This window comes from Podarcis muralis, chromosome 6, assembly GCF_964188315.1.
Source record: "Podarcis muralis chromosome 6, rPodMur119.hap1.1, whole genome shotgun sequence".
Classification (NCBI taxonomy): Eukaryota; Metazoa; Chordata; class Lepidosauria; order Squamata; family Lacertidae; genus Podarcis; species Podarcis muralis.
The window spans coordinates 46,089,972-46,111,403 of record NC_135660.1 but is presented as its reverse complement, the minus strand read 5'-3'; the positions used below and the strand labels follow the sequence as shown (position 1 = coordinate 46,111,403).

The following is a 21,432-nucleotide window of genomic DNA, read 5'->3' as shown; positions in this document are numbered from 1 at the left end:
GCATATAATTTCATATCATTTTTCTTATCGAACCATTTCAGCTTGCTAATGTTGCAGCCACAATTCCCAACCCATGCCCTCATTGTGTATTTGTAGTTTTCAAGAGAAAAGGAACAGTGTTCTCGTATCTAAAGAGAAGCAGATCCCCTTTCCAGCCTCTTACTAGCCTGCTCCGCATTGCAGCGATCCGCTAATCCCATTCCTTTCAACTATGTTTCCTGTATATAAAATTGTGAAAGGTGTAACAACCGCCACACATGCAATGTCAGCTTTCCCTTAGTTTATGAATATAAATTAAGGTGGAAATGAAGTGGAGGCATTTCAAATGGATAACAATCACTGCTTGCTGGATATATTTGAGAGGCACTTTTTATAGCGCTAGTCCTGTAAAATGATCAAATGGAAATGTGATAATGGTGCGTCTTAAAGCTCACAAGTCTGCAAATTGGGTGTGCTTGACAACTGATGAATGGTGGTGAGAAAGTAAGTTACTTATAAGGAATCTCAGAAATCCAAGTGGATGCCATCCTGAGGTGATGGGGTCAGCACAGTAAGAGCTTGTTAGAATATTTGACCAACTGGTTGCATAGCTTCGCCCATTCCCACCCTGATATCCAGTCTTTACCCTCCCAGCAAAAAACAAAAACCCTGACTGCATCTTCTGGATGTGGGACAACTTTGTTATTTCAGCATTCTCACTTGAATTACCCACAACAAGATGCCTTTCTCTGGATAATTTGAGGACACAGTGGTGCCCCGCAAGACGAATGCCTCGCAAGATGAAAAACTCGCTAGACGAAAGGGTTTTCCGTTTTTTGAGTCATTCCGCAAGACGAATTTCCCTATGGGCTTGATTCGCAAGACGAAACGTCTTGCAAGTTCTTGCGAGTTTGTTTCCTTTTTCTTAAAGCCGCTAAGCCGTTAATAGCTGATAAGCCGCTAATAGCCGCTAAGCCGCTAATAGCCATGCTTCGCAAGACGAAAAAACCGCAAGACGAAGAGACTCGTGGAACGGATTAATTTCGTCTTGCGAGGCACCACTGTATGTCTATATAAGTGATATTTTCAAAGATCCATGGGGGGAAGGGGGTCCAATTTCATTTGGATTTTAATGAGAAACTGCCTAATTCACAGCTACATGAACTGAAACACAGCTGTTTTTCTAAATTTGCACTTTGCTGAATTTTAGGATGCAGTTCTTCAACGAAAGTGGAGAAAAATGCATTATGGTAGGGAACATTGTTTGCAATAGTGTGTATATTATTTAAAACTGCATATAAAATATGTATAGTACTAGGAAAAATTGGACTAAACTGCTGACAAATTTTCATGACGATTGCTGCGAAAATATGGAGAAATGAATTTATGTCTGGAAAAATGAGAAACAGAGAGAGCTGAAATTGGCAGATTTGTTCATCCCTATTTGGGGATATAAATGATTATTCCTAAATAAACATTCCTGGATATAGACTTCTTAGTCTATTAGTATATGTGATTATGCACCTGGTATTGCTAGCATAAGGATTCGCATCTGCTGCTGCTATTGTTAGCTGCATCTGCTATCACTGGTGTTGTCAATGGCGCCTGTCATTAACGTGATATGAGATGAATTCATGAAAACGTCAAAATGTGCACTTAGGCAGGGTTGGAAGAGTACTGTGGCCACAAAGAGCAGCTTTATTCCTGGGGCAAATAGCAGCTTTGGAGATGGACAGCAATGTTCGCTGGGTCTGTAACATGGAAGGATATGTGACTTCCTGCATGCACATTCCCAGCCCTGATTCTTTCCCCACCCAACAGGATGCTATAAAACAGATAAGCAAGTGAAAGCAACACATTGAACATAATGTGCAGATAGCCTGTAAAGTTGAAACTGCTAGTAGATAAAGCCAGCTGGACAGGCTCAAAATCAATATAAAATCACTATGTTCAGAAGAGTTTTGTTGCACGCCAACCTCTAATAATCAATTGTGTTTGCTCTTATAAAACACTTTAAAAAGCCTATTCCAAAACAGCAGCAAACAGACAAACCAAAAAAAACAAGACACTACAATATGCTCAAAATGCTTTGTGTGTACTGTTCTTTATGTGCTCAGGCTCTCTAATGAGCTTGGTACAACAAGAAAGGGAAGAATCATGATCTCCAAGCCGAAAGGCACTTAGGGATGCTGTTAAAATTCCCATCATCCCTGACCACTGGTTCTGGTGTTACTCTGTCTCAGAAATAACAACTTAGAAATACACTCAGTCACAGAGCAATTCCCTGACACTGGCAGGTCTCAATGTAATAGAAAAAACACCATGTGGGGTATGCAGATACTCTTCCCCTGAGAAGTTTCACTAGGAGTATCAGAACTCTTTCCCCCCTTCCCCTTCAAATTCTTCAGATGTTTTACCCAAGCATGAACCTCTAAAATCACATTGAAATATTGCTTTAGGCAAAAATTAGTGACAACAGTTGAGTCTGATTTATCAGCCTTGTCCACCGCCGGACAGCTTCTTCACCAGCCCCAGTCCCAAAAGGACACTGGGTGCTGGTGAAATACAGATAATACCCAAAGCACACCTTGTGTTGACAACCTGCTTCCATGTATTCTATGAATCCTGGGTAGGCATCACACAATGATCTCTCCCTGCCTTTGGCATCCATTGGAGTTTTGCCTCAGTACTGTGTCCAAGCAAAACCCTCTAAATTCATACTGAAATTTCACTTTAGGGAAAAGTTGGTGGCTGCTCCTAATTCTATGTATGCTGCATTTGAAAGAAGGCCAGGCTACAAATGGGCTGAACATATTTAGTAAGGCAAGCAATAATAATAATAATAAACCATTAGGGTTTGGGGTGAATTTCAAATAAATGGAAGCTAAACGTGTAGTTGGGTCAAATATTGCTAGGTGGCTTCAGAGAAACAGTCTGCAATCCTAGGATCCTAAAGTTTCAAATCTCCTATTTACCTGGAAGTAAGCTATATAGATCTCAATCAGACTTACTTCTAAGTAGACCTGTACAGGATTGCAGTTAAGCTGCTGTTAAAAGACAGATCTAGAATCTTCAAGACACACGGAACTCCGGAACAAAATCAATGATCTTAAAAATAAATAAAACATAGCAATTTGATAGGCTTAAATCAGAGGTTTCAAAGCTCTGAAGTGAGGCTCCCAGAATAAGCCAAGACCCCATCGCTATTAGCTCTCATTCTGATGTCTGACTGGTCCAGAAAGAAGAGGGCACTTGCCCTTTTTCAACCAGAAAATAAAAGAGAATGAAGATCCTGCTGTGCTGTGAAACCTGGGATGGTGAAGCAGGATGCCCTGAAAGCTTCTTGGCTCCCTTTTTCCTTTATTTTGTTTGCTTGCCCTATGGCTAAAGACAAGGAGGCTACCAATTATCCTTAGTGAAGTTCAAACAGTGGCATCTTTGAGCTTCATTTTAACTTTGTGGTGTTCATGAAAGCAAAGTCTGAGATTCTCTCTAGCTTATATTATATAGTTAACATTTTTGTCTTGAACAGCATTGTTTGAAGCAAGCAATACAACCCCCACAAAAAGGTTTATGGGGTCATCAGTTATAAAATCCAGAAGGTTTCTAGGAAGTAACAAAATGAAAATGCTGTTAATGATTACTAAAAGTCTTATAATTTTAACTCAGACTTTCATCCACCACCACCTTCAGTGATGTTTAAAATTCATCATGCATGAGGAAGAGGGTAAAGGTTGGGAGCAGCAAAAGGGGAAGGAATCCTATATTATCATCAACCTAGCAGTGGTACCTCTTCCATGAGGATTCTGAAGGTTGTGTTGAACCCTTGTTCCGCAACCAACTTGCCATTGGATGTGAGGATATGCAGACCTCGGGGAGCTTTGCCCGGGCACTGTCCAGGCTTGGCAGCATACTTTTCCCGCAGTCCATCTGTGCAGTTATTCGAAACAATCCTCCGATACCTGTGAAATATGATAATTTGAGTTGGGTTGTTTATTTAAATGTCATATTTCACAAGAAAACAACAACAACGTTTGATAGCATATGCACTGTGCTCGCTAACAGGAAATGTAAAGAAACTGAAAGTTTTTATCAACTGAAGCATTCACTATCCATTATATTTCAGCTTTTTGTTGATAGCACCAAGACAGATCTATGCCACACTAAACTGTAGAAATGCACACAGGCAAAATATAGGTTGGGAAAGATCATTAGTCTCCCTTTCACTGGTTTTCTATTTCTTTCAATGTACTTTACTCCCTTGTTAAGAAACCATTTAGACACTAGTTTAGATATATATTTTTCAGCTCAAGGGACACATATTTCTCTGGACACCCTTCTATGGCTACATATCAGTAGTGGGCACAAGCAGAGGAAAAGGTGAGTGGAACAAGGAATATATATTATACTGAGATACAATAGGCTAGTATCTACACACACACACACACACACACACCCCTCTCTGCCCTCCAGCCAGGCAAGCAAGGGGCTTTATCATGGTTTGGCAACACAGCCAGGCAAAAACACTCAAGGAGAATGTGAAGCAAGGCCAGTGAGGGGTGGAGCCTGGTGTGCCATGGGGAGGGGTGTGTGGCCTGGGAGGAGTCATCCCTGACCACTGCTCCTGCTAGCTATGGATGATGGGAGTTGTAGTCCAACAACAGCTGGGGACCCATGTTTGAGAAGCACTTGGATAGATAGAACGGTCTGGAGCATCATATTTCCCCAACTCTGATTTAACACATGGCATTGACTTTGCATCAGTGTACTTCCAAAGAAGAGATATGCATGCTGTTACACTCTTTTATTTGATTTTGGTTATCTGGAATCCCACTTGAATAGGACTCTTTGTCCAACAAGAAAAGGAGACAAATGTTCAGCGACTTCCAGGGCAGCCTTGTCAAATTCTGATATTCTTTTGTGGAAGAGTAGATTACCATTATTGATGAGCCAGCTGAGATTTCCCATTCCTCTCCACCCCACAGAATAAAAATGCTTTGTTGTCACTTCAGCAACTCCAACATTATTCCCCTTGGGGCATTCTGTTCAAAATTAGAAGGAACTGCTATGCTGCCTGTTGAAGTGGAAGCAAAGTGTTGTGTTTCTATTCTGGCAAAAAAAGTCAAAACTCTTGTCAATAATGGTAAGCTAAATCCCCAGAAAAGTATTAGAATTTGCTGAGTCCTTGAAGGTTATTCAAGTCTTTGGGGTGGAGAGAAGCTTTCACCTCACCCCTGAAACCAACAAATGAGCCTGGGCTGAATACTTTGGCCCAGTGTTAATCCGGAAGAACCAATTGTCCTCAGGTTATTATGCTACTTCAAACTGAGCTGGAATTAGCAAATCGTGAACATTTAATATAAGGTCTCATACAGCTCTGAGTCTCTTTCTTTAAAAGTTTAAGTAAGGTTTGAACAGAACCTATGCACACTCAGCTTGTATGCACATACAGGCTCTATTCAAGCCTAACTCTCAGATGTATGGGGTTTAGGAATGGGGATAAGTGAGCAATATTCTGCTTCTACCTCAGTGGCCTAATTCCATATGTATTAAAATGAACAGGTTCCACAAAAAGACTTTTGCTATTTTGGGTTTAATTTTGACACCAAAGTAGACAACTTTGGGCTTCCTGGGGAATCTCTTCTTAGACATTTTTTTTTTTACGTGAATGGCTTTCTGAAGAATAAGCTGGTGGTGTACAAAAGCAAGGCTGCAAACATCAGCCAGCAGCTTACCCTGGAAATGAACCAGACATGGCAAAGCAGGTACCTCAACACAGGTAGCCAACATGTACGACCCCCAGCTGTTGTTGGATGCCAACGTCCATCAGATTCAGATAGACAGCATGGCCAGTGGTTGCGGATGATAGGAATTGCAGTCCAAACATATGGAGGGCACCACATTGGCCAGCCCTGCCCAACAAGGTGGTGACAGGCTGTGGGCCTACTTACCCAGTGCTGTTCAGGTAGCTCTGTCCAAGGCTGCATTCTTTCAGTTGGGAAGACGGGCTGAACCAGAATGCTGGGATACATTGATTATTACTGTGTCTTTCGTATCCATAGTCACTAAGGAAAAAAACCAAGAAGACACCTAAGATGGTTTGCCATGAATAAGTACAGTTTTTTTTAATCACATTTGTATCTCACCCTTCTTCCAAAGAGCTCAGGGTTGCATACATAGGATTGTATTGCCACAATAACCCAATGAGGTACATTATGCTGAGAGAGATTGAATTTCCAATGGAAAGTCATACGGAGGTTCATGGACCAGTAAAGATTTATACCCAGCTGTCCCTGGCCAAATCCAAAACTATACTTTAAATCACACAGAGGGGAGGGAAAGTGAAAGGCAGTTCTACATGTCAAATGTGCAAGGAAAGGGAATAATTTAAGATTACAAAAGAAAGGGTGGAGGTTGCTTCAACTTTGGAAAACCTGTCATCCACTTTCATTAGCATATCTGCATTTCCTGCACTTTCCCACCAGCTTCAAATTCTGTTTCTGGAAAAGCAAAGAGAGAATTTTGGGTTAGCAGCTGTGCCACCAAACCACCTCAGAGAAAGTCCAGGAGACCATCATCAACAGTTCTCTAGAATTTCCAGTGGAGGTCCTACCCAGCTATAGATCAGAACTGGGGAACCTTTGACCCTCTGGGTGTTGCTGGACTACAACACCCTTCATCCATGATCACTGGTCATGCTGGCAGAGAATTAGCTGTAGCCATCTTCATATACAAGGATGGTTCCCACTAAAGTTCCCCCTCCCATACAACTACACAGAAAGGCTACTGTGTGAAATGACCGTAGATATTGCTTTAGTGAATGAAAAAACAGGTCCATGAAGCTCAGCAACAGAGATATATTATCCAATTACACAAGGATGAAGTCATGGCAGTATTTCATGATAGCCATCCCATTGCGGAAAATGTCATTCCGGAGGCAGGCAGAAATAACAGGGGTCCTGGAGTACCTCATGCAGCATTCAGACATTATGTCATAAGAGTGGATTTGACATAACTGACTATTGTTTATGAGCTTCTCAAGCCTCCAAAGGACTCAGAAAGGTGCGTAAATGGGCAGAGTGCAGTAGCCCATAATTACCCTGGTTGGATCCCATTATTCTTTGAAGGCAAGCATTTCCAAATTACTTAAAGCGGATCAGAGATTCCCTAATGTTTTTTTGTCTCAAAATTCAAAGTTAATCATTCTCAGCAGGCCAGCCATGTGTATGTGTGTGTGTGGGTGGGTGTGGGTGTGTGCGTGCGTGCGTGTGTATCTATATATCTATCTATATATATCCTCATAGTGACTCAGTAATTAAAAATGTTTGGGAGGAGCAATTCATTGCCTGAAAGAAAGAATGAACTGCATTAATATTAAATAATATTAAATACAACATTGCTCTATGCCCTCAAGGCCTCAGACTCGTTCATTAACTTCTGGTAAATGTATATGAAAAACACACAAGCTGCCCACCTTCCCACTGCTTGAAATTCCCCCAGGGTTTGCATGCTAGAAAAATCACCACGTCCAACTGCTGCTGTGTTTCGCTTGGGGGTGGGGATCTTGACAAGGGTAAATAAAAAACTAATGGAAGGAAACTTCAAGCAAGAATGCTAATAATACTACATGGTTTGTTTTTTTCTACAAAGAGGGGGAAAGGTCTAGATTATTTTCTGTTGTTATATGATTACATGTACATTTTCCTGTTGATATTTTTGGCTGTGGCATTCTGTGACATTTTGGGCAGCCTAACAAAGTCAGCCCTAATATGGATTATGGATTTGTTTTTCTTCTGGCCCAACATGGCTACCATTAGCTTTTATGTGACATAAGAATACCAAATTTAGTTCTTTGACAGCAGAATCCTAAAGAGGAAGAGGTGGTTCTTATACCACTTGAAGATGGGACTCAATTCTGTGAGAAAACATTCCTTCCAGATCCTAAGTACCTAATTTGGCTTCTATGGACTTTTATCGTTTTTTTGCAGCAAGCCAGTAACTGGTTCTTGTTTCGTTCTCGCATTTTTGTTTTTGGTGGGGGGGTTTTAGGGCAAGGCATGCGGAATTCTGAAATATCTTAATTTCAAAATTCTTAAGACTGTCTTCCTTTGCATTAGCAGCTTGGAAATAGGTGCTCGATTCAAGAGAGGATCCAATACAGTCATAGCTTGATTGCACCAGAACGGCCAGATTCCAAGTGTAAGCCCTTTTAAAATAAATTCCTCCCCTATCCCTAGGGCTATTATGCTAATATGATGAACAAAGATTAATATTGCATTATTTTTCATCACCTTTGGAACATAACACACAAGCAACAGTAAGAGTTGCAAGAAAAGCACTGTAAAAGAAAACATGGCTTACCATTCGAAGTCCCATTCCGCACATATGCAAGGTTCTGAGACAACTGTTCTTGAATAATCTCTAGTCAGTGCACACCAGGCCCCTGCTTTACGTTTCTTATAGATCTTCCTCTCTCCCATAACACAAGGTTCACCCTTTGGAGCAAAACAACGGAGAGTTAAGTTAGAGACAGCGGAGAGTTAAGTTAGAGCTCTACATATCTCCCTGGTGTGGTTAATTTGTAGAGGAGACACTAGTTCCCAATCTTTCTTGAAAGCCTGGGGAATGAGTCACCACATTGCTTTGGTCCTTTATTTCTACAATCTCCAAATTCTGAAAGCAAATGAAATCTAGAATACTTGTCTAAATTGTCTATATGCAGCCTGCTAACTTAATAGCAATTTCTAAAATTATACAGGAAAAATTAAACTACAAATCATAATAAGAGGAGCTGTAACTTCTCTGCATATTCTCAGATGCACACCTCCCTCCAGGATTTCTGCAGAACCTTGGTTAATCCCTAGTAACAGATTTGGTGGTCTGATATGGATTTCTGAAACAGCTTCCTGGACAGCCTCTCACTTCCTTATTTTAACAGCAATCCTTTACTCAGATTCATTCTTATCCCTCTGCCGTAATTACAGTCAAGTTCCTCAGATACCACACCATTTAATCAAGTCATAACAGTCACACTGTGGTTCATCATAAATAGTGATTGTTTTCTTCCCTAACTTTTTGGGTCAAGTTCTTCCTATTCAGTCCTCCCTACTATCCGTCTTTCAGATGCACTGAATCAAATGACTTAGATTCCTTTTTTGCCTGTTTTCAAGTATTTCTTTTGAAAGATGCATGAGGAAAGCTCTGATGGTATAGTAGTAGTACCTGGTTGTGCAGATGCCACGTCTGAAAGTCATCCTTGTTGCATCTCCGGCTAAAGAAAGATTTGTAATCTACTTTTACTAGCTGCCATTCAGAGCGGAGATTAATATGGCCAAAGATCCTGTAGGTTGATAGTGGGGGGAAAGGAGAGGGAGGGAGGGAGGGAGAAGGGGGGGCATTAGAAAATATTCCTTCTATACAACATTCCTATGAACCATCTAAAAAGTGGAAACAAGAATTAGAATTCCAGAGGGAAACTTCCTGGTTCTTATCATCTCTCCACTGGAAAAAAGAGATGAGTGAGACTTTCCCAGTGGAGGTGAGACCATTGTTATTCAATCCAATCCCAAGCATGATTATATTAATCCAAAACTATTACATTGACTGCCCTCTCTAGAAAAGGAGATGAGATGAAATCCATAGGTAACTTAAACACAGAGCTTTCCCTGGTGATTGAAGATTTGGCTAAGGCAACCACCAGGAACTGTGATGTTGTTGAGTTCCATCTGAGACTCTCATGTCAGCTCTTATTTTCTTTTTTGTTTTATTTATTTTTTTTAAACTTACTTTAAAATCTCCAGCTACATAGTATATTTGGTATATTTCCAAGAGACAGTTTGATCATATGCAATTCCCTGTCTTATAACTGGGCCCAATTAATCTCACACAGCTTCCCATCATTTTAACAGGGCAGAAATGGGCAACCCATTCAGCGTGGCTTTTGATAGCACTGGCCTCTCCTGTGCCTTCCATTGGTGATTTTGTACAGTCCTGCTAGAGTTGAGTCACCACCACGAAGGCATGAGAATTCATGTAAGCAAGCAGTCAAGATGCATATGTCAGCTCGGAGGATCAACCATAGAGTGTGACTGCTAGAGCAGCCTTAGCATCCTTTTGCAGGATGCTTTAGACTGTTGTGAAATTTGGCCTCAGAGCTCATGAGTGTGATTTCCTCCTGCCCTCATTCTGCTCTGAGCCAAGCACAGCACGGCAGAAGCATCCAACAGAGAGGAAAGCTGGAGGGGGGTGTGGAGATAATATTGCTGCTGCACTGAAATGAAGAGAGGAAGGGGAGATAAAAACAAATCAGCATTGCATTGAGATGGAGGGGGACAACAGAGTGAAAAAAGGATCTGAGCAAAGAACGTGACACAGGAGTACTTAGATAGATGGAGTGGAGGCAATGGGGAGATAAAGGCATGCCTGAGAGAGAATGGAGAGAGCATGAGAAAAAGTAGCAGAGAGAGAGAGAGAAATATGGGTTGGGGGAAGTTTGGTAAAGAGGACTTTGCCGGTGTGTACATAAGGTGTCCTTGACATTAGGAGTATGTATGTATTCATGTATGTATGTATGTATGTATGTATGTATGTATGCATACCGTACAGAGCCTAAATGAATAAAAATCCACCCTAAAATCAAACACTAGCTTATAATGCCTACTGTAATTAAAAAGTATTTTCCATGCTCCTGAAGTTCATCATGGAGTTTTCTGCAGCATTCCTGATAGTTTGAGATAACGCAGTGAAGAAGCTGCTTCAATTTAAAAACAAACAAACAAGGCATCCGTAGCAGCAGGAGATGTGGAACAATGCATGTGAGCAGGTATGAAAAATGTGCAAAAGCCTTCAAGATAAAGTTGGTTCAATAACATTTCTTTCTTCACCCCTGAAACGGTGGCTTTGGCTGTAAAGTTGAACCTCACAAAATGTGCAGCATTAAGTGAATGGAGTGAGTAAGAATTGGTAAACAAAGGTACGCAAATGCAATCCTATGATTATCTTCTCAGAACTTAATTCCCAGTAAATATGCATAGGATTACTACCAAAAGCACTTGCATGGCATTGTGGCTTTCAAAGTCTGACCTGAAAAGAGCTCAAGTCTTTGAAATAATGGGACAACAAAGCTACAACAAAAATCTTTTAATTAAATAACCCCAGGCCTCAAGGTAAAAGGCCTTGTTCATTGGTCTAGCTGTGGGGGGTTTGTTTTCAATCTGGAAACTGATTGTTAGTCATCATGTCGGTAGTTATTTTCTCTCCACAGAAGAGTGAGCTAGAGCCACCATTTCAAAGGGGTGGGTTGCAAGAACAGATGAGGACAAAGACACCAGTCGCCATTTCGAGAAACATAAACAAAGCCTGACAATCTCTCCCAGGGGTTGAGGAGTTGGAGGAACAACTCAATCTGTTATAACTAACCAGTGGAAACAAACTTATTCTCCTGGACCCTGATAATCTCAGGTGAGAAGGAATCAGGAAGCCAAGTTAAAGCACTGCTTTGATGACCCATGTCCACATTTATGCCAAACAGAGAGTACCCAAATAAAGAGCCTTGCTGTGTGATATTTCTCTGTTGGTTGAGAAAATAAAGCAGATTATTGTAATTGTCTTTTTTCTCCTGGGTGGAGAGCCATAGGATCACCTGCCAGTTTTCTTTATGATATTAGAAAGAAAAAGGGAACAGTTCCACTAGAACATAAAAAGATTTGATTGAAACACAGCTGATTGTAGAAAGAGGGCAAATGGGGGTCAGAGCATCCCATGGTCAGCGCCCCTGTGATTGGTCACCTGTGGCCCAGGTGTCCTTCTCCCTCCCCCTTAGGGAATTCCAATTGAGTCTACTTCAGCTAAGAGGTAGGGCTGGAACAAATTCACCCCTGCCATTGACTGAAGCACAGCTGATTGTAGCATGGTTATGCCAGGACCACCACACTCAGTACGTTGTACAATTACATAATTACTAGCTGCATATGTGCAGTAAATCTGAACGGTGGGGTTGAAGGTACTCTGCCTTCTGCTATATCCACTCATTCAAGCTGACAGAATGAGAAAATAGTGTGCTGATGGAACTTTTCTCTTTTCTCCTTGTTATCCGCTTAAGCTATATAACATACAACCATACAGCCTTGCTGAAAACTTTGTTCACACTTGATTTAGCATCTTATGCTTTGTACATGTTTCCATTTAGTGGTCACACACACAGCTGGTGCACATCAATACAGTCCCACTGGTTTCTTTGATAGCTTTATGCCAGATGTGAAAGCAATCTGGTATATCACATTTACTAACTTATCAGCTATCCAGGAGTGCGGGAGCCTAACATTTTCTGGGCCATGGCATATTAAACACAAGCTTACAAAAAAGCCAGACACCCCACTATCGGCATTAAGCACTGATGATAATCCAGCACTGAAAGACACAGCTTTCATTTTTCCACTATCAAATTCATCAGGTAAACCCCAGCAGCCCTCACACGTATTTTGGGGAAATTTAAAAGGAGAGGGACTGATAATCCCGCAGAGATGAACTATAGAAAAAAGTTCAAGTGAAAGCAAATGCATTGGCATTCTAAACATGACAAAGTACTAGCTACTCTTTAATTAAATGATTTCAAAGAAGATGTGTGTATTTAATTACTATAATTTAGACAGAAACAATAATATACTAAATGTAATTAAAGCAGCAGGAATTGCAAAAGGATATTTTCCCCCTAGTTGCAGAAAAAGTTCTAGGCCAGCTTCCTATAATAAGGGCCCATTGTTTATTTATTCATTTTTCAATGTTGATTTGGGATTACACAATTTTTTATAAATGTTTTGAGTTGAGAATTTAGTTACATTGCAGGATTTGCACTTAGATGTACAAAGTTTGGGGGTTTCTTGAAGTGTCAAGAGAAAATAAAAATTCTTGGCCTGCTCCCCAAGTCCTATTTGATCAAGAAACGGGAAGCCCTTTACTCAGTATTAGCAGCAGGAATGACATACCCATTTCCCCTTCCACTGTAGAAATGGAAAGATAAGCATGGAAATGTCTTCTCTTTCACCACCTTCTTCCTGCTATAATGACCACCAGTGCTTGGAAGGCAGGAGAGGAGAGGCCCAAGGTATTTCACTATAGGTTTAATGCTGCTCTACTTAATTTGAATGGGGAAATATAGCTTATCATTTCGGCCTAGGATTTGCTGGTGTCCATCAAAATATTCTATGAACACATGTATACCAAATATATTGTTATGAATTGTTAACTCAGGATATGTGAACCCCTCTCTGGCTCACCATGAACATTAACTGGGCTTTTCAAGTCTAGCCTTAAATATTTCTAAAGCATTCAGTGTGAGCACTTCAAAAGCCCAATTAATTGCTTGCCATCGCTTCCTCTTCGCTGCCAGTCCTGCCATCATCAACTCCAAGCCTCGCTCCTCAAAAATCCTCGGCTGGGGAAGGAGAGAGTCTAACAGATTGAAGTGAGCTTGGCCTGTAGGTCCTGCATGCAGCATAAGGTGGAATGTGTTCTTTAGACACTTCCAGATAGCTGGTAATAGGAATAGCTGCTGCTGTAAAGCTGTTCTTTGCTTTCAGGTTGCCTGGGCTGCTGTGAGCAATATCTGGCACAGTGGGGGAAATGCCCACCATTACAGCTACTGGGATGCTGATACTACCACTGCTGTTTGCTATGGCTTCGTTGCATGTGATTGATGCCATGCAGAGCTCCAGGCTCACACAAAGTATGTGTGTGTCTTTAATGTGCTGTACTGTAGGGTTGCCATATTTCAAACAGTGAAAATCCGGACAGAAAAGTTGTTGAGCTTTTTAAAGTTTTGCCCAAAGTTGTTGAACTTCTTGGGCAAAATCACCTTTAAAACGTTGGTTTTGAGCTATTTTTATGGGGAAAATGGCACTGCCAACACGGGCTGCCATACGCCTGATTTTCGCCCAGACACTGCTGCGCCGACTGCTGTATTCTGGATATGTCCAGGAAACTCCAGACATATGGCAACTGTACTGGCGAGAACACATACATGAGCTGGAAACACCATTACCACAAACTTCCCAGCAATTAAGTAAATGGTGGGGTAGTAAATGTTACTGGAGCTGAGGTCAAATCTGGAACAGAATTTGATCACTTTGCATGACCTTATTCTTCTAAATTAATTCTGGAGCTAGTTCTGGTATTAGTAAAAATACAACAACTGTAGGATACTACATTTTCCTATGATTTCATTGAAATCTTATGTTTGCTCCAAAGTTACCTGTGTGCAACTCAATCATTATCCTTCCCCAGTTTTATTGACTTAGGAAACAGATCCTATGTTGAGTTGATCAAAATCAGAATCAGGGATTATTATTTTTTTAAAAAAATCATTTACTTGTTACTTACTAAGATAGTGTGTATAGGGTGGAATTCAGCGCTGTGTTTTTACAAATGCTCCATTTGTGCAAACACCTCAGTTTGCCAAACAGAACACCTTTCTCCCCCTGTGTGCTGTTCTGGGGGTTCTACTAACCCCCTGTGCCAATTATGGTGTGGGGGGTGTATGGGGGAAGGAGAAAGAAGAAAGAAAGACTCTCCTCCCTGGAAGAGAGGGGAGTGGTTGTGGACGGGAGCCTGAGCACCGCCCCTAGCAGGGGGCGTAGCCCCCTGCCTCCACCTCACCTGGCTGGCGCCCACGCCCCTCGGCAGGCACCCAACCAGGTGCCTCAGAGGGGGCATGTACAGCAGCCTTTTGCTGCAGTGCCAGCCTCTCCCCGGCCTCATTCTACGCTTCGTCTCGTCGAGAGTCACCCACCCTCCACTCCCTTTGAGTTAGGGCTTAGGTCATTGGCCTTGCTATGGACCTTAGGTTGGTCGCCCTGGTTGTCCAGGGGGCCTGGTAGGAGTTTTTCCATTTGGCATTAGGCTTTTTGGTTTTTTCGCCTACCTCGTAGCAATCGTCACAACTTTTGTGGTATTGGTGGGTAGGTTAGGCATTGGATTTATGTGTTGTGGTGTGTCGAAGGGCTAGGTGTGGCCATCGCCTATGCCTTCAATTTTTGTGGGTATTCCGTTAAAGGAATCTGGCGGTCGTGGTTTTTGTTTGTTTTCTGATTTTTTGTATGTATTTTTGATTTTCTTTTTTGTGTCTTTTTTGTGTGATTTTTATGTTTTATAAAACTTGTGAAAATGCTAATAAATATCTTATATATATAAAAAAGGAATCTGTTGGTTGTGTATTCTGTCCGATGCCTGCTTGGCGGGAGGCCATGGCACGACCCTCGGTGACATCAGGGGAGAGCCTATAGTTGGATTGGCATCAACAGGCTCCACCTACTGTTGAATAAACCCACTTGTTTTAGAGATCCAATGCCTAAGCCAATACCTTTTCACTGCTGTAATCAATAAAATTGTGGCCTTTCATTGCCCATTAACCTTACATCACTTGTCCTTGTGCATTCATTTCACATGGCGGGGGGCGGGTCCTCGAACCACAACTATTGCACAACTGGAAACCTTTTTGCAGAGCTTCCACTAACAGGATTTGTTAGGTGAATCCTGCCCATAGACTGCTAGGCCAGGAACTACAGTGCCAACTTTGCAAGTACTGTTCTGTCAGTGATGGAAGAACACAGCCAAGTTTTCAAATCAGTAGTCTGGAAAGTCAATAGGAAAAGTCACTACTTGATTTCTCAGCTGAGCAAAACTGGATTGGAAACTATTGAGAAACAATAAATATGGAAGCCAGATGGCATTTGGACAAAGTCACCTTCCAGAATGTGTTCTTTCTTTCTTTCAAATATTCCCCACTTTGGATGGTAAAATAATATTTTACAGCCCAACGAGCTGCTAGTCTTTACATTCCTCAAATAAATGGTTAAACCCCATGAGCATCCCAAATAAATTGCAATAATGTCTCAGTCACCTCAGCAGAATGTGTAAACTTTCAGCCTTTTATAAAAAATGAGTCAAGGATGGATGCCATTAATTTGTGAGCTTTCCCCCCCCCAAAGAAAACCATAAACCTGGAGAAACACTGCAAATCATCTGCCGATTTATGAGGAAGTCGTTTTAAAAAGGTCAGTGGCAACAATGCCATAATTAAATCTTTCATTAATTTTTAAAATACAGTAACTTAGAAATGTAATATAAATCTGACCAGAGGACTTTGTTGGGAATTATTTAGCATGTTGTGTTATCTTCTGCCATAATCTAACATTAATAGAGATGTGCCCTTTCTTTCCTTTTATTTAAATTTCTCTGCTGAGAAGGCTTCATTTTAAAGGAAATAAAGAATAAAGGTTAATTAATCACAGACCAACCAAGGTGCTGGCATACAGAGCTATTTGTGATGGTTTATATAGGATGTTTTCTTGAGGGGACAACTTCATGTCAAAATGTCAGTTTTAAACAATGAGTTTGGTTTTCTTCCTCAAAACATTTTAAAGAAAATGCATGCAGCATTTCTAAGTTGTTTTCTTCATTGCAGTGTAGAAAGACTCAAAGTTTATGTATTTGTTAAAAATTCACCCTGATAAATAATAAAATATTCATGTCTAATTATAATTTCTGTTAGCCTTACATTAATCTTTGCATAGGTCAGGCAGGTGTGCCTTGCCATTAGGCTGAGCAAGCCAGCTTTGCCTCAGACGGCAGATTCTGGACTCGTATTAAATGGCAGCAAATTGTCATTTATTTAGTTTATTATTACATGATGAGCAGCGTTTGGGTTTTCTGCCACGGGCACCAAAATCTCCTCAGCTGCTTTTGAGGTCAAATTAAAAAAGGCACTATAGGTGCCTAACTGTTAGAGAAATGGTTTATCTTCTACAGACAGACCAAAATATTTTGCCTTCAGGGGAAAATGTAAAGTAGAGTTGGTTTTGCTTATTTGGGGAAGCTAGAACAAAACTATATTGCTTCCTCAGAGTCATTCTAATGACTGGAACCTCCTTCTTCAAACTTCAACACAGAATCCATAAATGTGACCAAATGCCACCTGCTATTTTGTTCTATCCCCACCCCCCCGAAGCTGCCAGTGAAATTGGAAGTGTCAGCACAATGGAATCAGAGTAGTGTGGGACAGTGGCAAGCTCACTGTAATCTAAGCATGAGTGAATGACACACATCTTCTCATCCTCTCTTTCTCTGGGTAGGTTCAGTCGTCATTGGGCTGTCCTTTGGGTCCCACACTTAAAAGTCTCCCCCAAAGCTGGAGCTCCTCCAAGCCTGCTGATATCTTCTTCTTGTGCAAGGATGGTGCTGATTTGGCTAAATAAGGACTAACTCTTGGAGAGTTGAGATCAGTATATGATAGACCTGTTGGTGCTTGATAAGAATTCTTTGATAAACATGTATGTATTATTATACACTACATTGTATATCAACATTTATATACAGTGGTACCTCGGGTTACAAACACTTCAGGTTGCAAACTCTGCTAACTCAGAAGTAGTACCTCGGGCTGAGAACTTTACCTCAGGATGAGAACAGAAATCGCGTGCCAGCAGCGCGGTGGCAGTGGGGGGCCCCATTAGCTAAAGTGGTACCTCAGGTTAAGAACAGTTTCAGGTTAAGAAAGGACCCCCGGAATGAATTTAGTTCTTAACCCGAGGTACCACTGTACTATTTTGCAGATATACAGTCTCCCAAAATAGTTCCCAACATTAAAAAAATTATCAATGAAAGCATCCATGAAAATTAATGTGGTAAATCAGAAGTTCGCAAGAAAATAGATTGCTTGGTCATTCAATGCTTGGTAATAAAATACCAGAAGGTAATGAGGACAGGGGTTGATCATTGAATTTAAGTGAGTTATTGAAGAGCTTTTTAGTAATTTCCATCAGGTCTGATTCACAATCAGGTACACTTGGTGAAAATCAGGCTATATTTGGTAGCTACATTTGACAACAACAAAAGAAAAAACTATTTCCTTTGAGACATTCATTTTGTCCTGGAACAGATGTTCATCCAATAACAACACAAGGCTGCAATCCTGAAAGATCAGAGAAGGTTCAGCACCAGCTATTACAATGTTGCCAATTTATTGTCACAAAAGCCACCTTTTCAGTCTTCTCTGAATCAAGTACTTGTAGGAGGAGTTGATTTACCCCTGCATCAGCATATTGCTATGGAACTTCTAACCTCTAATCAAACCTTTGTGTCTGATCACTTGTTAGCATTGTTATATTGATTTTAATATTTTGTACTGTTTTTCTGAAGTGACTACTAAATTTAATAACCATCCTCAAGATGGAATCCTTTGGCACATTTAGGGTACTCTCAGGGAACCAGTGAATGGTTGTATCTCAACAACCTCTGTGATCTTTCAGTCTGAAATAACAGAACCATTTTGCAGTAGTCCCATAAGTGCCTCCCAGGTGTGATAATCAGTCACGAACTTCTCAAGTTCAGTGTTATCAAAGAAAGGCCTAACAATGTAATTTATGGTGCCATTTCCTACATTAATCACCAGTTGAAGATGAAGGGATTCTAGGCAATCTCAGGAAGTGGAAGAAATCTTACAGTCCAACGGCCTCTTTCACAAGGGGAAGATCTGAACAGTTAGGTGCAATCTGTCCATTTTGTAGCAAGTCAAGCTCAAGCGCCATCTGTGTTCTAGTTATCTCCCTTCCAACTTGAGCCGCTTCATGTCCCCTCTAAATCAACGGTGGTGACAAAGCTGTAGGAGATGATGCCCAGGAGCAACTGTGCGAATAGACAGTTGGCCTGTATTCTGCAAGTCCACAAAACCATCAACAGAGACATTATTGCACTCCGGGGGGGGGGGTCTGAGTAGATAAATTATAATGTGAACTATGGAGGAATACTATCAGAGGTAAGCAGAAAGGGCACATAATCCAATACTAAAATGCTGAAGTAGTTCTCATTTATTGTGTCCTGTGTGGGCACCCATCTGTCTCAAAAGAACATGGGGTATGCTTCCATGAGTGAAGTCAAACTGCTGTGGTTGCAGCCTAGAAGTAACCACCTCAGGGCACAAGCCTGGGCAGTGTGTATGGAGGTCCTGGCTGCCCATCGCTGATGTGGTCCAAGGGAAAGCAGAGCAATACATTTGGCACCAGCTCGGCTGCAGGAGTTGCTGGAAGGAGGCGTACAAGACGCCACCCAACTGCCTTAGGGACTCCACTCCAGATGTATTTAGGGTTTACTCCTTAGCCTTTTCTTCTCCAGAAGATATCCTGCAAGGCAGCAGAGGTTTAGGATCATAGTTTTTGTTCTCCTAGATGGGATACTTTTTCAGGTTGACGAGCCCCTCTGCCCCTGTGTTATCCTATACATAGTAGGAAATTTGCAGGAGGGGGGAGTGGGAAAAGATAACTTGGACCTCTAAGGGCTAGTTCACATCTGCCTGCAGATCACTTGCAAAGTTCAGTGGATAAACCAAAATTAAAACATTTTATCTTACAACACCGCCTTATACATGACAAAATATACATAATTTAAATTTTATTAAAGAGGACCTTAAGTTGGCTGTTAAGACATTAACAGTAGTACTAATATGGTTGGTTTACCTGGTCCATTAGGACCAGGTGGGCCTCCATCCCCATTATCTCCTTTTTCTCCTTTTGAACTGTGGATGTTACTATCTGCTATTAAACAGCTATTAAGTATTTACACAACCAAGTAGCAACGGCAGTCACAAAAGGTATTAAATTATAACCCAAGGTCTGGAAAAGAGGTGTACCTGGAAGACTGACAAAATAAAATGCTGATGTTCAGAGCTTAGTTAATGCTTAATCTTTAGGGAATTAACACTTGACACTTGCCTCATGAAATGAAAGTCTTGCTGATGGATATCTAACCCCCTTGAATTTCACAGAATGCATTTCTGGGATGCTTCTAATTCTTTATCATCAAAAACTTGAATGTAACCAGAGAGGACAAGATGTCCTGTTAAAAACACCCCCCTAAACATCAGACTCCCCCTGCACAAATCTCCTGAAGCTGTCCTCCTCCCAGCCTATATCCCTCCCCTGTGCCCTAAAATTCAGCTCTGGAACACAACCCTCTGAAACAGAAGAAATGGAAATCCTGTGATGGATACAACCTAATAGAGCCATTTCTCCCCACTGTAGTAAATGGAAAGACATACAAAGATTGGGGGGGGGGGGTGCTTCACTTGGGATCTGAAGCATTCCCCTCTGGGGCTCTTAAGTTGGTTCCAAACAAAATATTTTTAGGTTTCTAAGTTACCTAGCATAAGCAGCCAACTAAAGCAGAGCCAGTCCTGCTTAAAAGCCATTTAAACCCAGAAAAAGGGAGCACTGAGCTACATGTGCAGCTACCATTGCACAATGCTTCATATACCACTACACAGGCTTATCCACACTTCCTCTTGTCCTGCTGCTTATCCCCAGGGGAAACCGCTCTTTAGCACTCAGTTGAAGCAAATGGCAATTGGGGTTTCTCCTGGATTGCCATTTGTTCTGATGTGTCACCAAAGAGTGGACTTTCCCCTGGAAAGAAGTGGTGCAAAGGAAAAACTACTCAGACCCATGCCTAGGAAGTGTGGGTCAAGTGGAAGTGTGGATGAGTCCGCACTTACACAAGTGACTTGGGTTCTTTTCTGTTTGTCCCTGTGCTCTGCTAGTTCAGTAGTCACCCGCTATTTGCTTTGATGTACTCCATGCCATACTTGCAAGGTTGATTCCAGGTCAGGTTCAATACAAAGCAGCTGTATACATTAGGAAGAGGCACCACTGTTATGGATGCAGACAGTAAGCAACAGATAAACATGCATGCGCGCACAGCTTTAGCTAGTAGGCTTGCCTTTATCGTTGGAGGGTGAAAGCTGGGACATGAATAAAACATGAATTACAGCTCTGAAGCCAGCCTAATGGGCTGTGTAACCTCCTGATTGTTTTTTATTAGGGTTTAGATAGAATTAGCGTTCACGGAGGTCACTGGTTAAAGAGAAATTGGATGGCAGGAAAGTAAGTCAAAGAACCAGGACCTAATTGAAGCAGACACGGATTGAGAATGAGAGAGAGTAGAAGGGGAGCCAGAGTTAAATTATCTAATCATTGGCAAGATAATGCACATGGAGAAGAGGGTGGAAATAAAGGAGACATAAAAGATGAAAGATGACAGCTTAAAGGAAGATCTTCTAACCAAACACTCCATAATTCTTTCACTAAACAATAAATAGAGTCTTGGAAGAACTACTTAGAAGCCTTTCAATCATTTGATTTAATTTGTACAGTGGTCTCGAGATTGTTATCTTGAGGGTAGAGGGTACAACTTAGTGACTATATACTCCAGCAAAGTAAATAAGGCTAAAAATTATGGGGAAAGTGATGCATGGAGAGAAACATAAAAATATTCATAGAAGTAAACTATACATAAAACAATAATTAATGTATTCTGGACAAGTTGTGAGCTGGTATTAAAGACAAGCTAGTCTTTAATGGATTCCTGCCAGTCAACAAACCTCTGTGGTATCATGTAAAAACCCATCGC

General features: G+C 41.2%; 1 protein-coding gene across 1 annotated transcript in view; it reads right to left on the bottom strand.

The window, feature by feature from the left end:
- The window catches only part of SORCS3 (sortilin related VPS10 domain containing receptor 3), a 410,327-nt gene that overhangs the window by 43,756 nt on the left and 345,139 nt on the right, over positions 1-21,432 (bottom strand). The window contains exons 15-18 of the mRNA XM_028730338.2: positions 9,202-9,319; positions 8,341-8,474; positions 5,931-6,044; positions 3,770-3,941 (exon numbers count right to left, since the gene is read on the bottom strand). Coding sequence (XP_028586171.2) covers positions 3,770-3,941; positions 5,931-6,044; positions 8,341-8,474; positions 9,202-9,319 — 538 coding nt within the window. The remainder of the gene's footprint in view (positions 1-3,769; positions 3,942-5,930; positions 6,045-8,340; positions 8,475-9,201; positions 9,320-21,432) is intronic.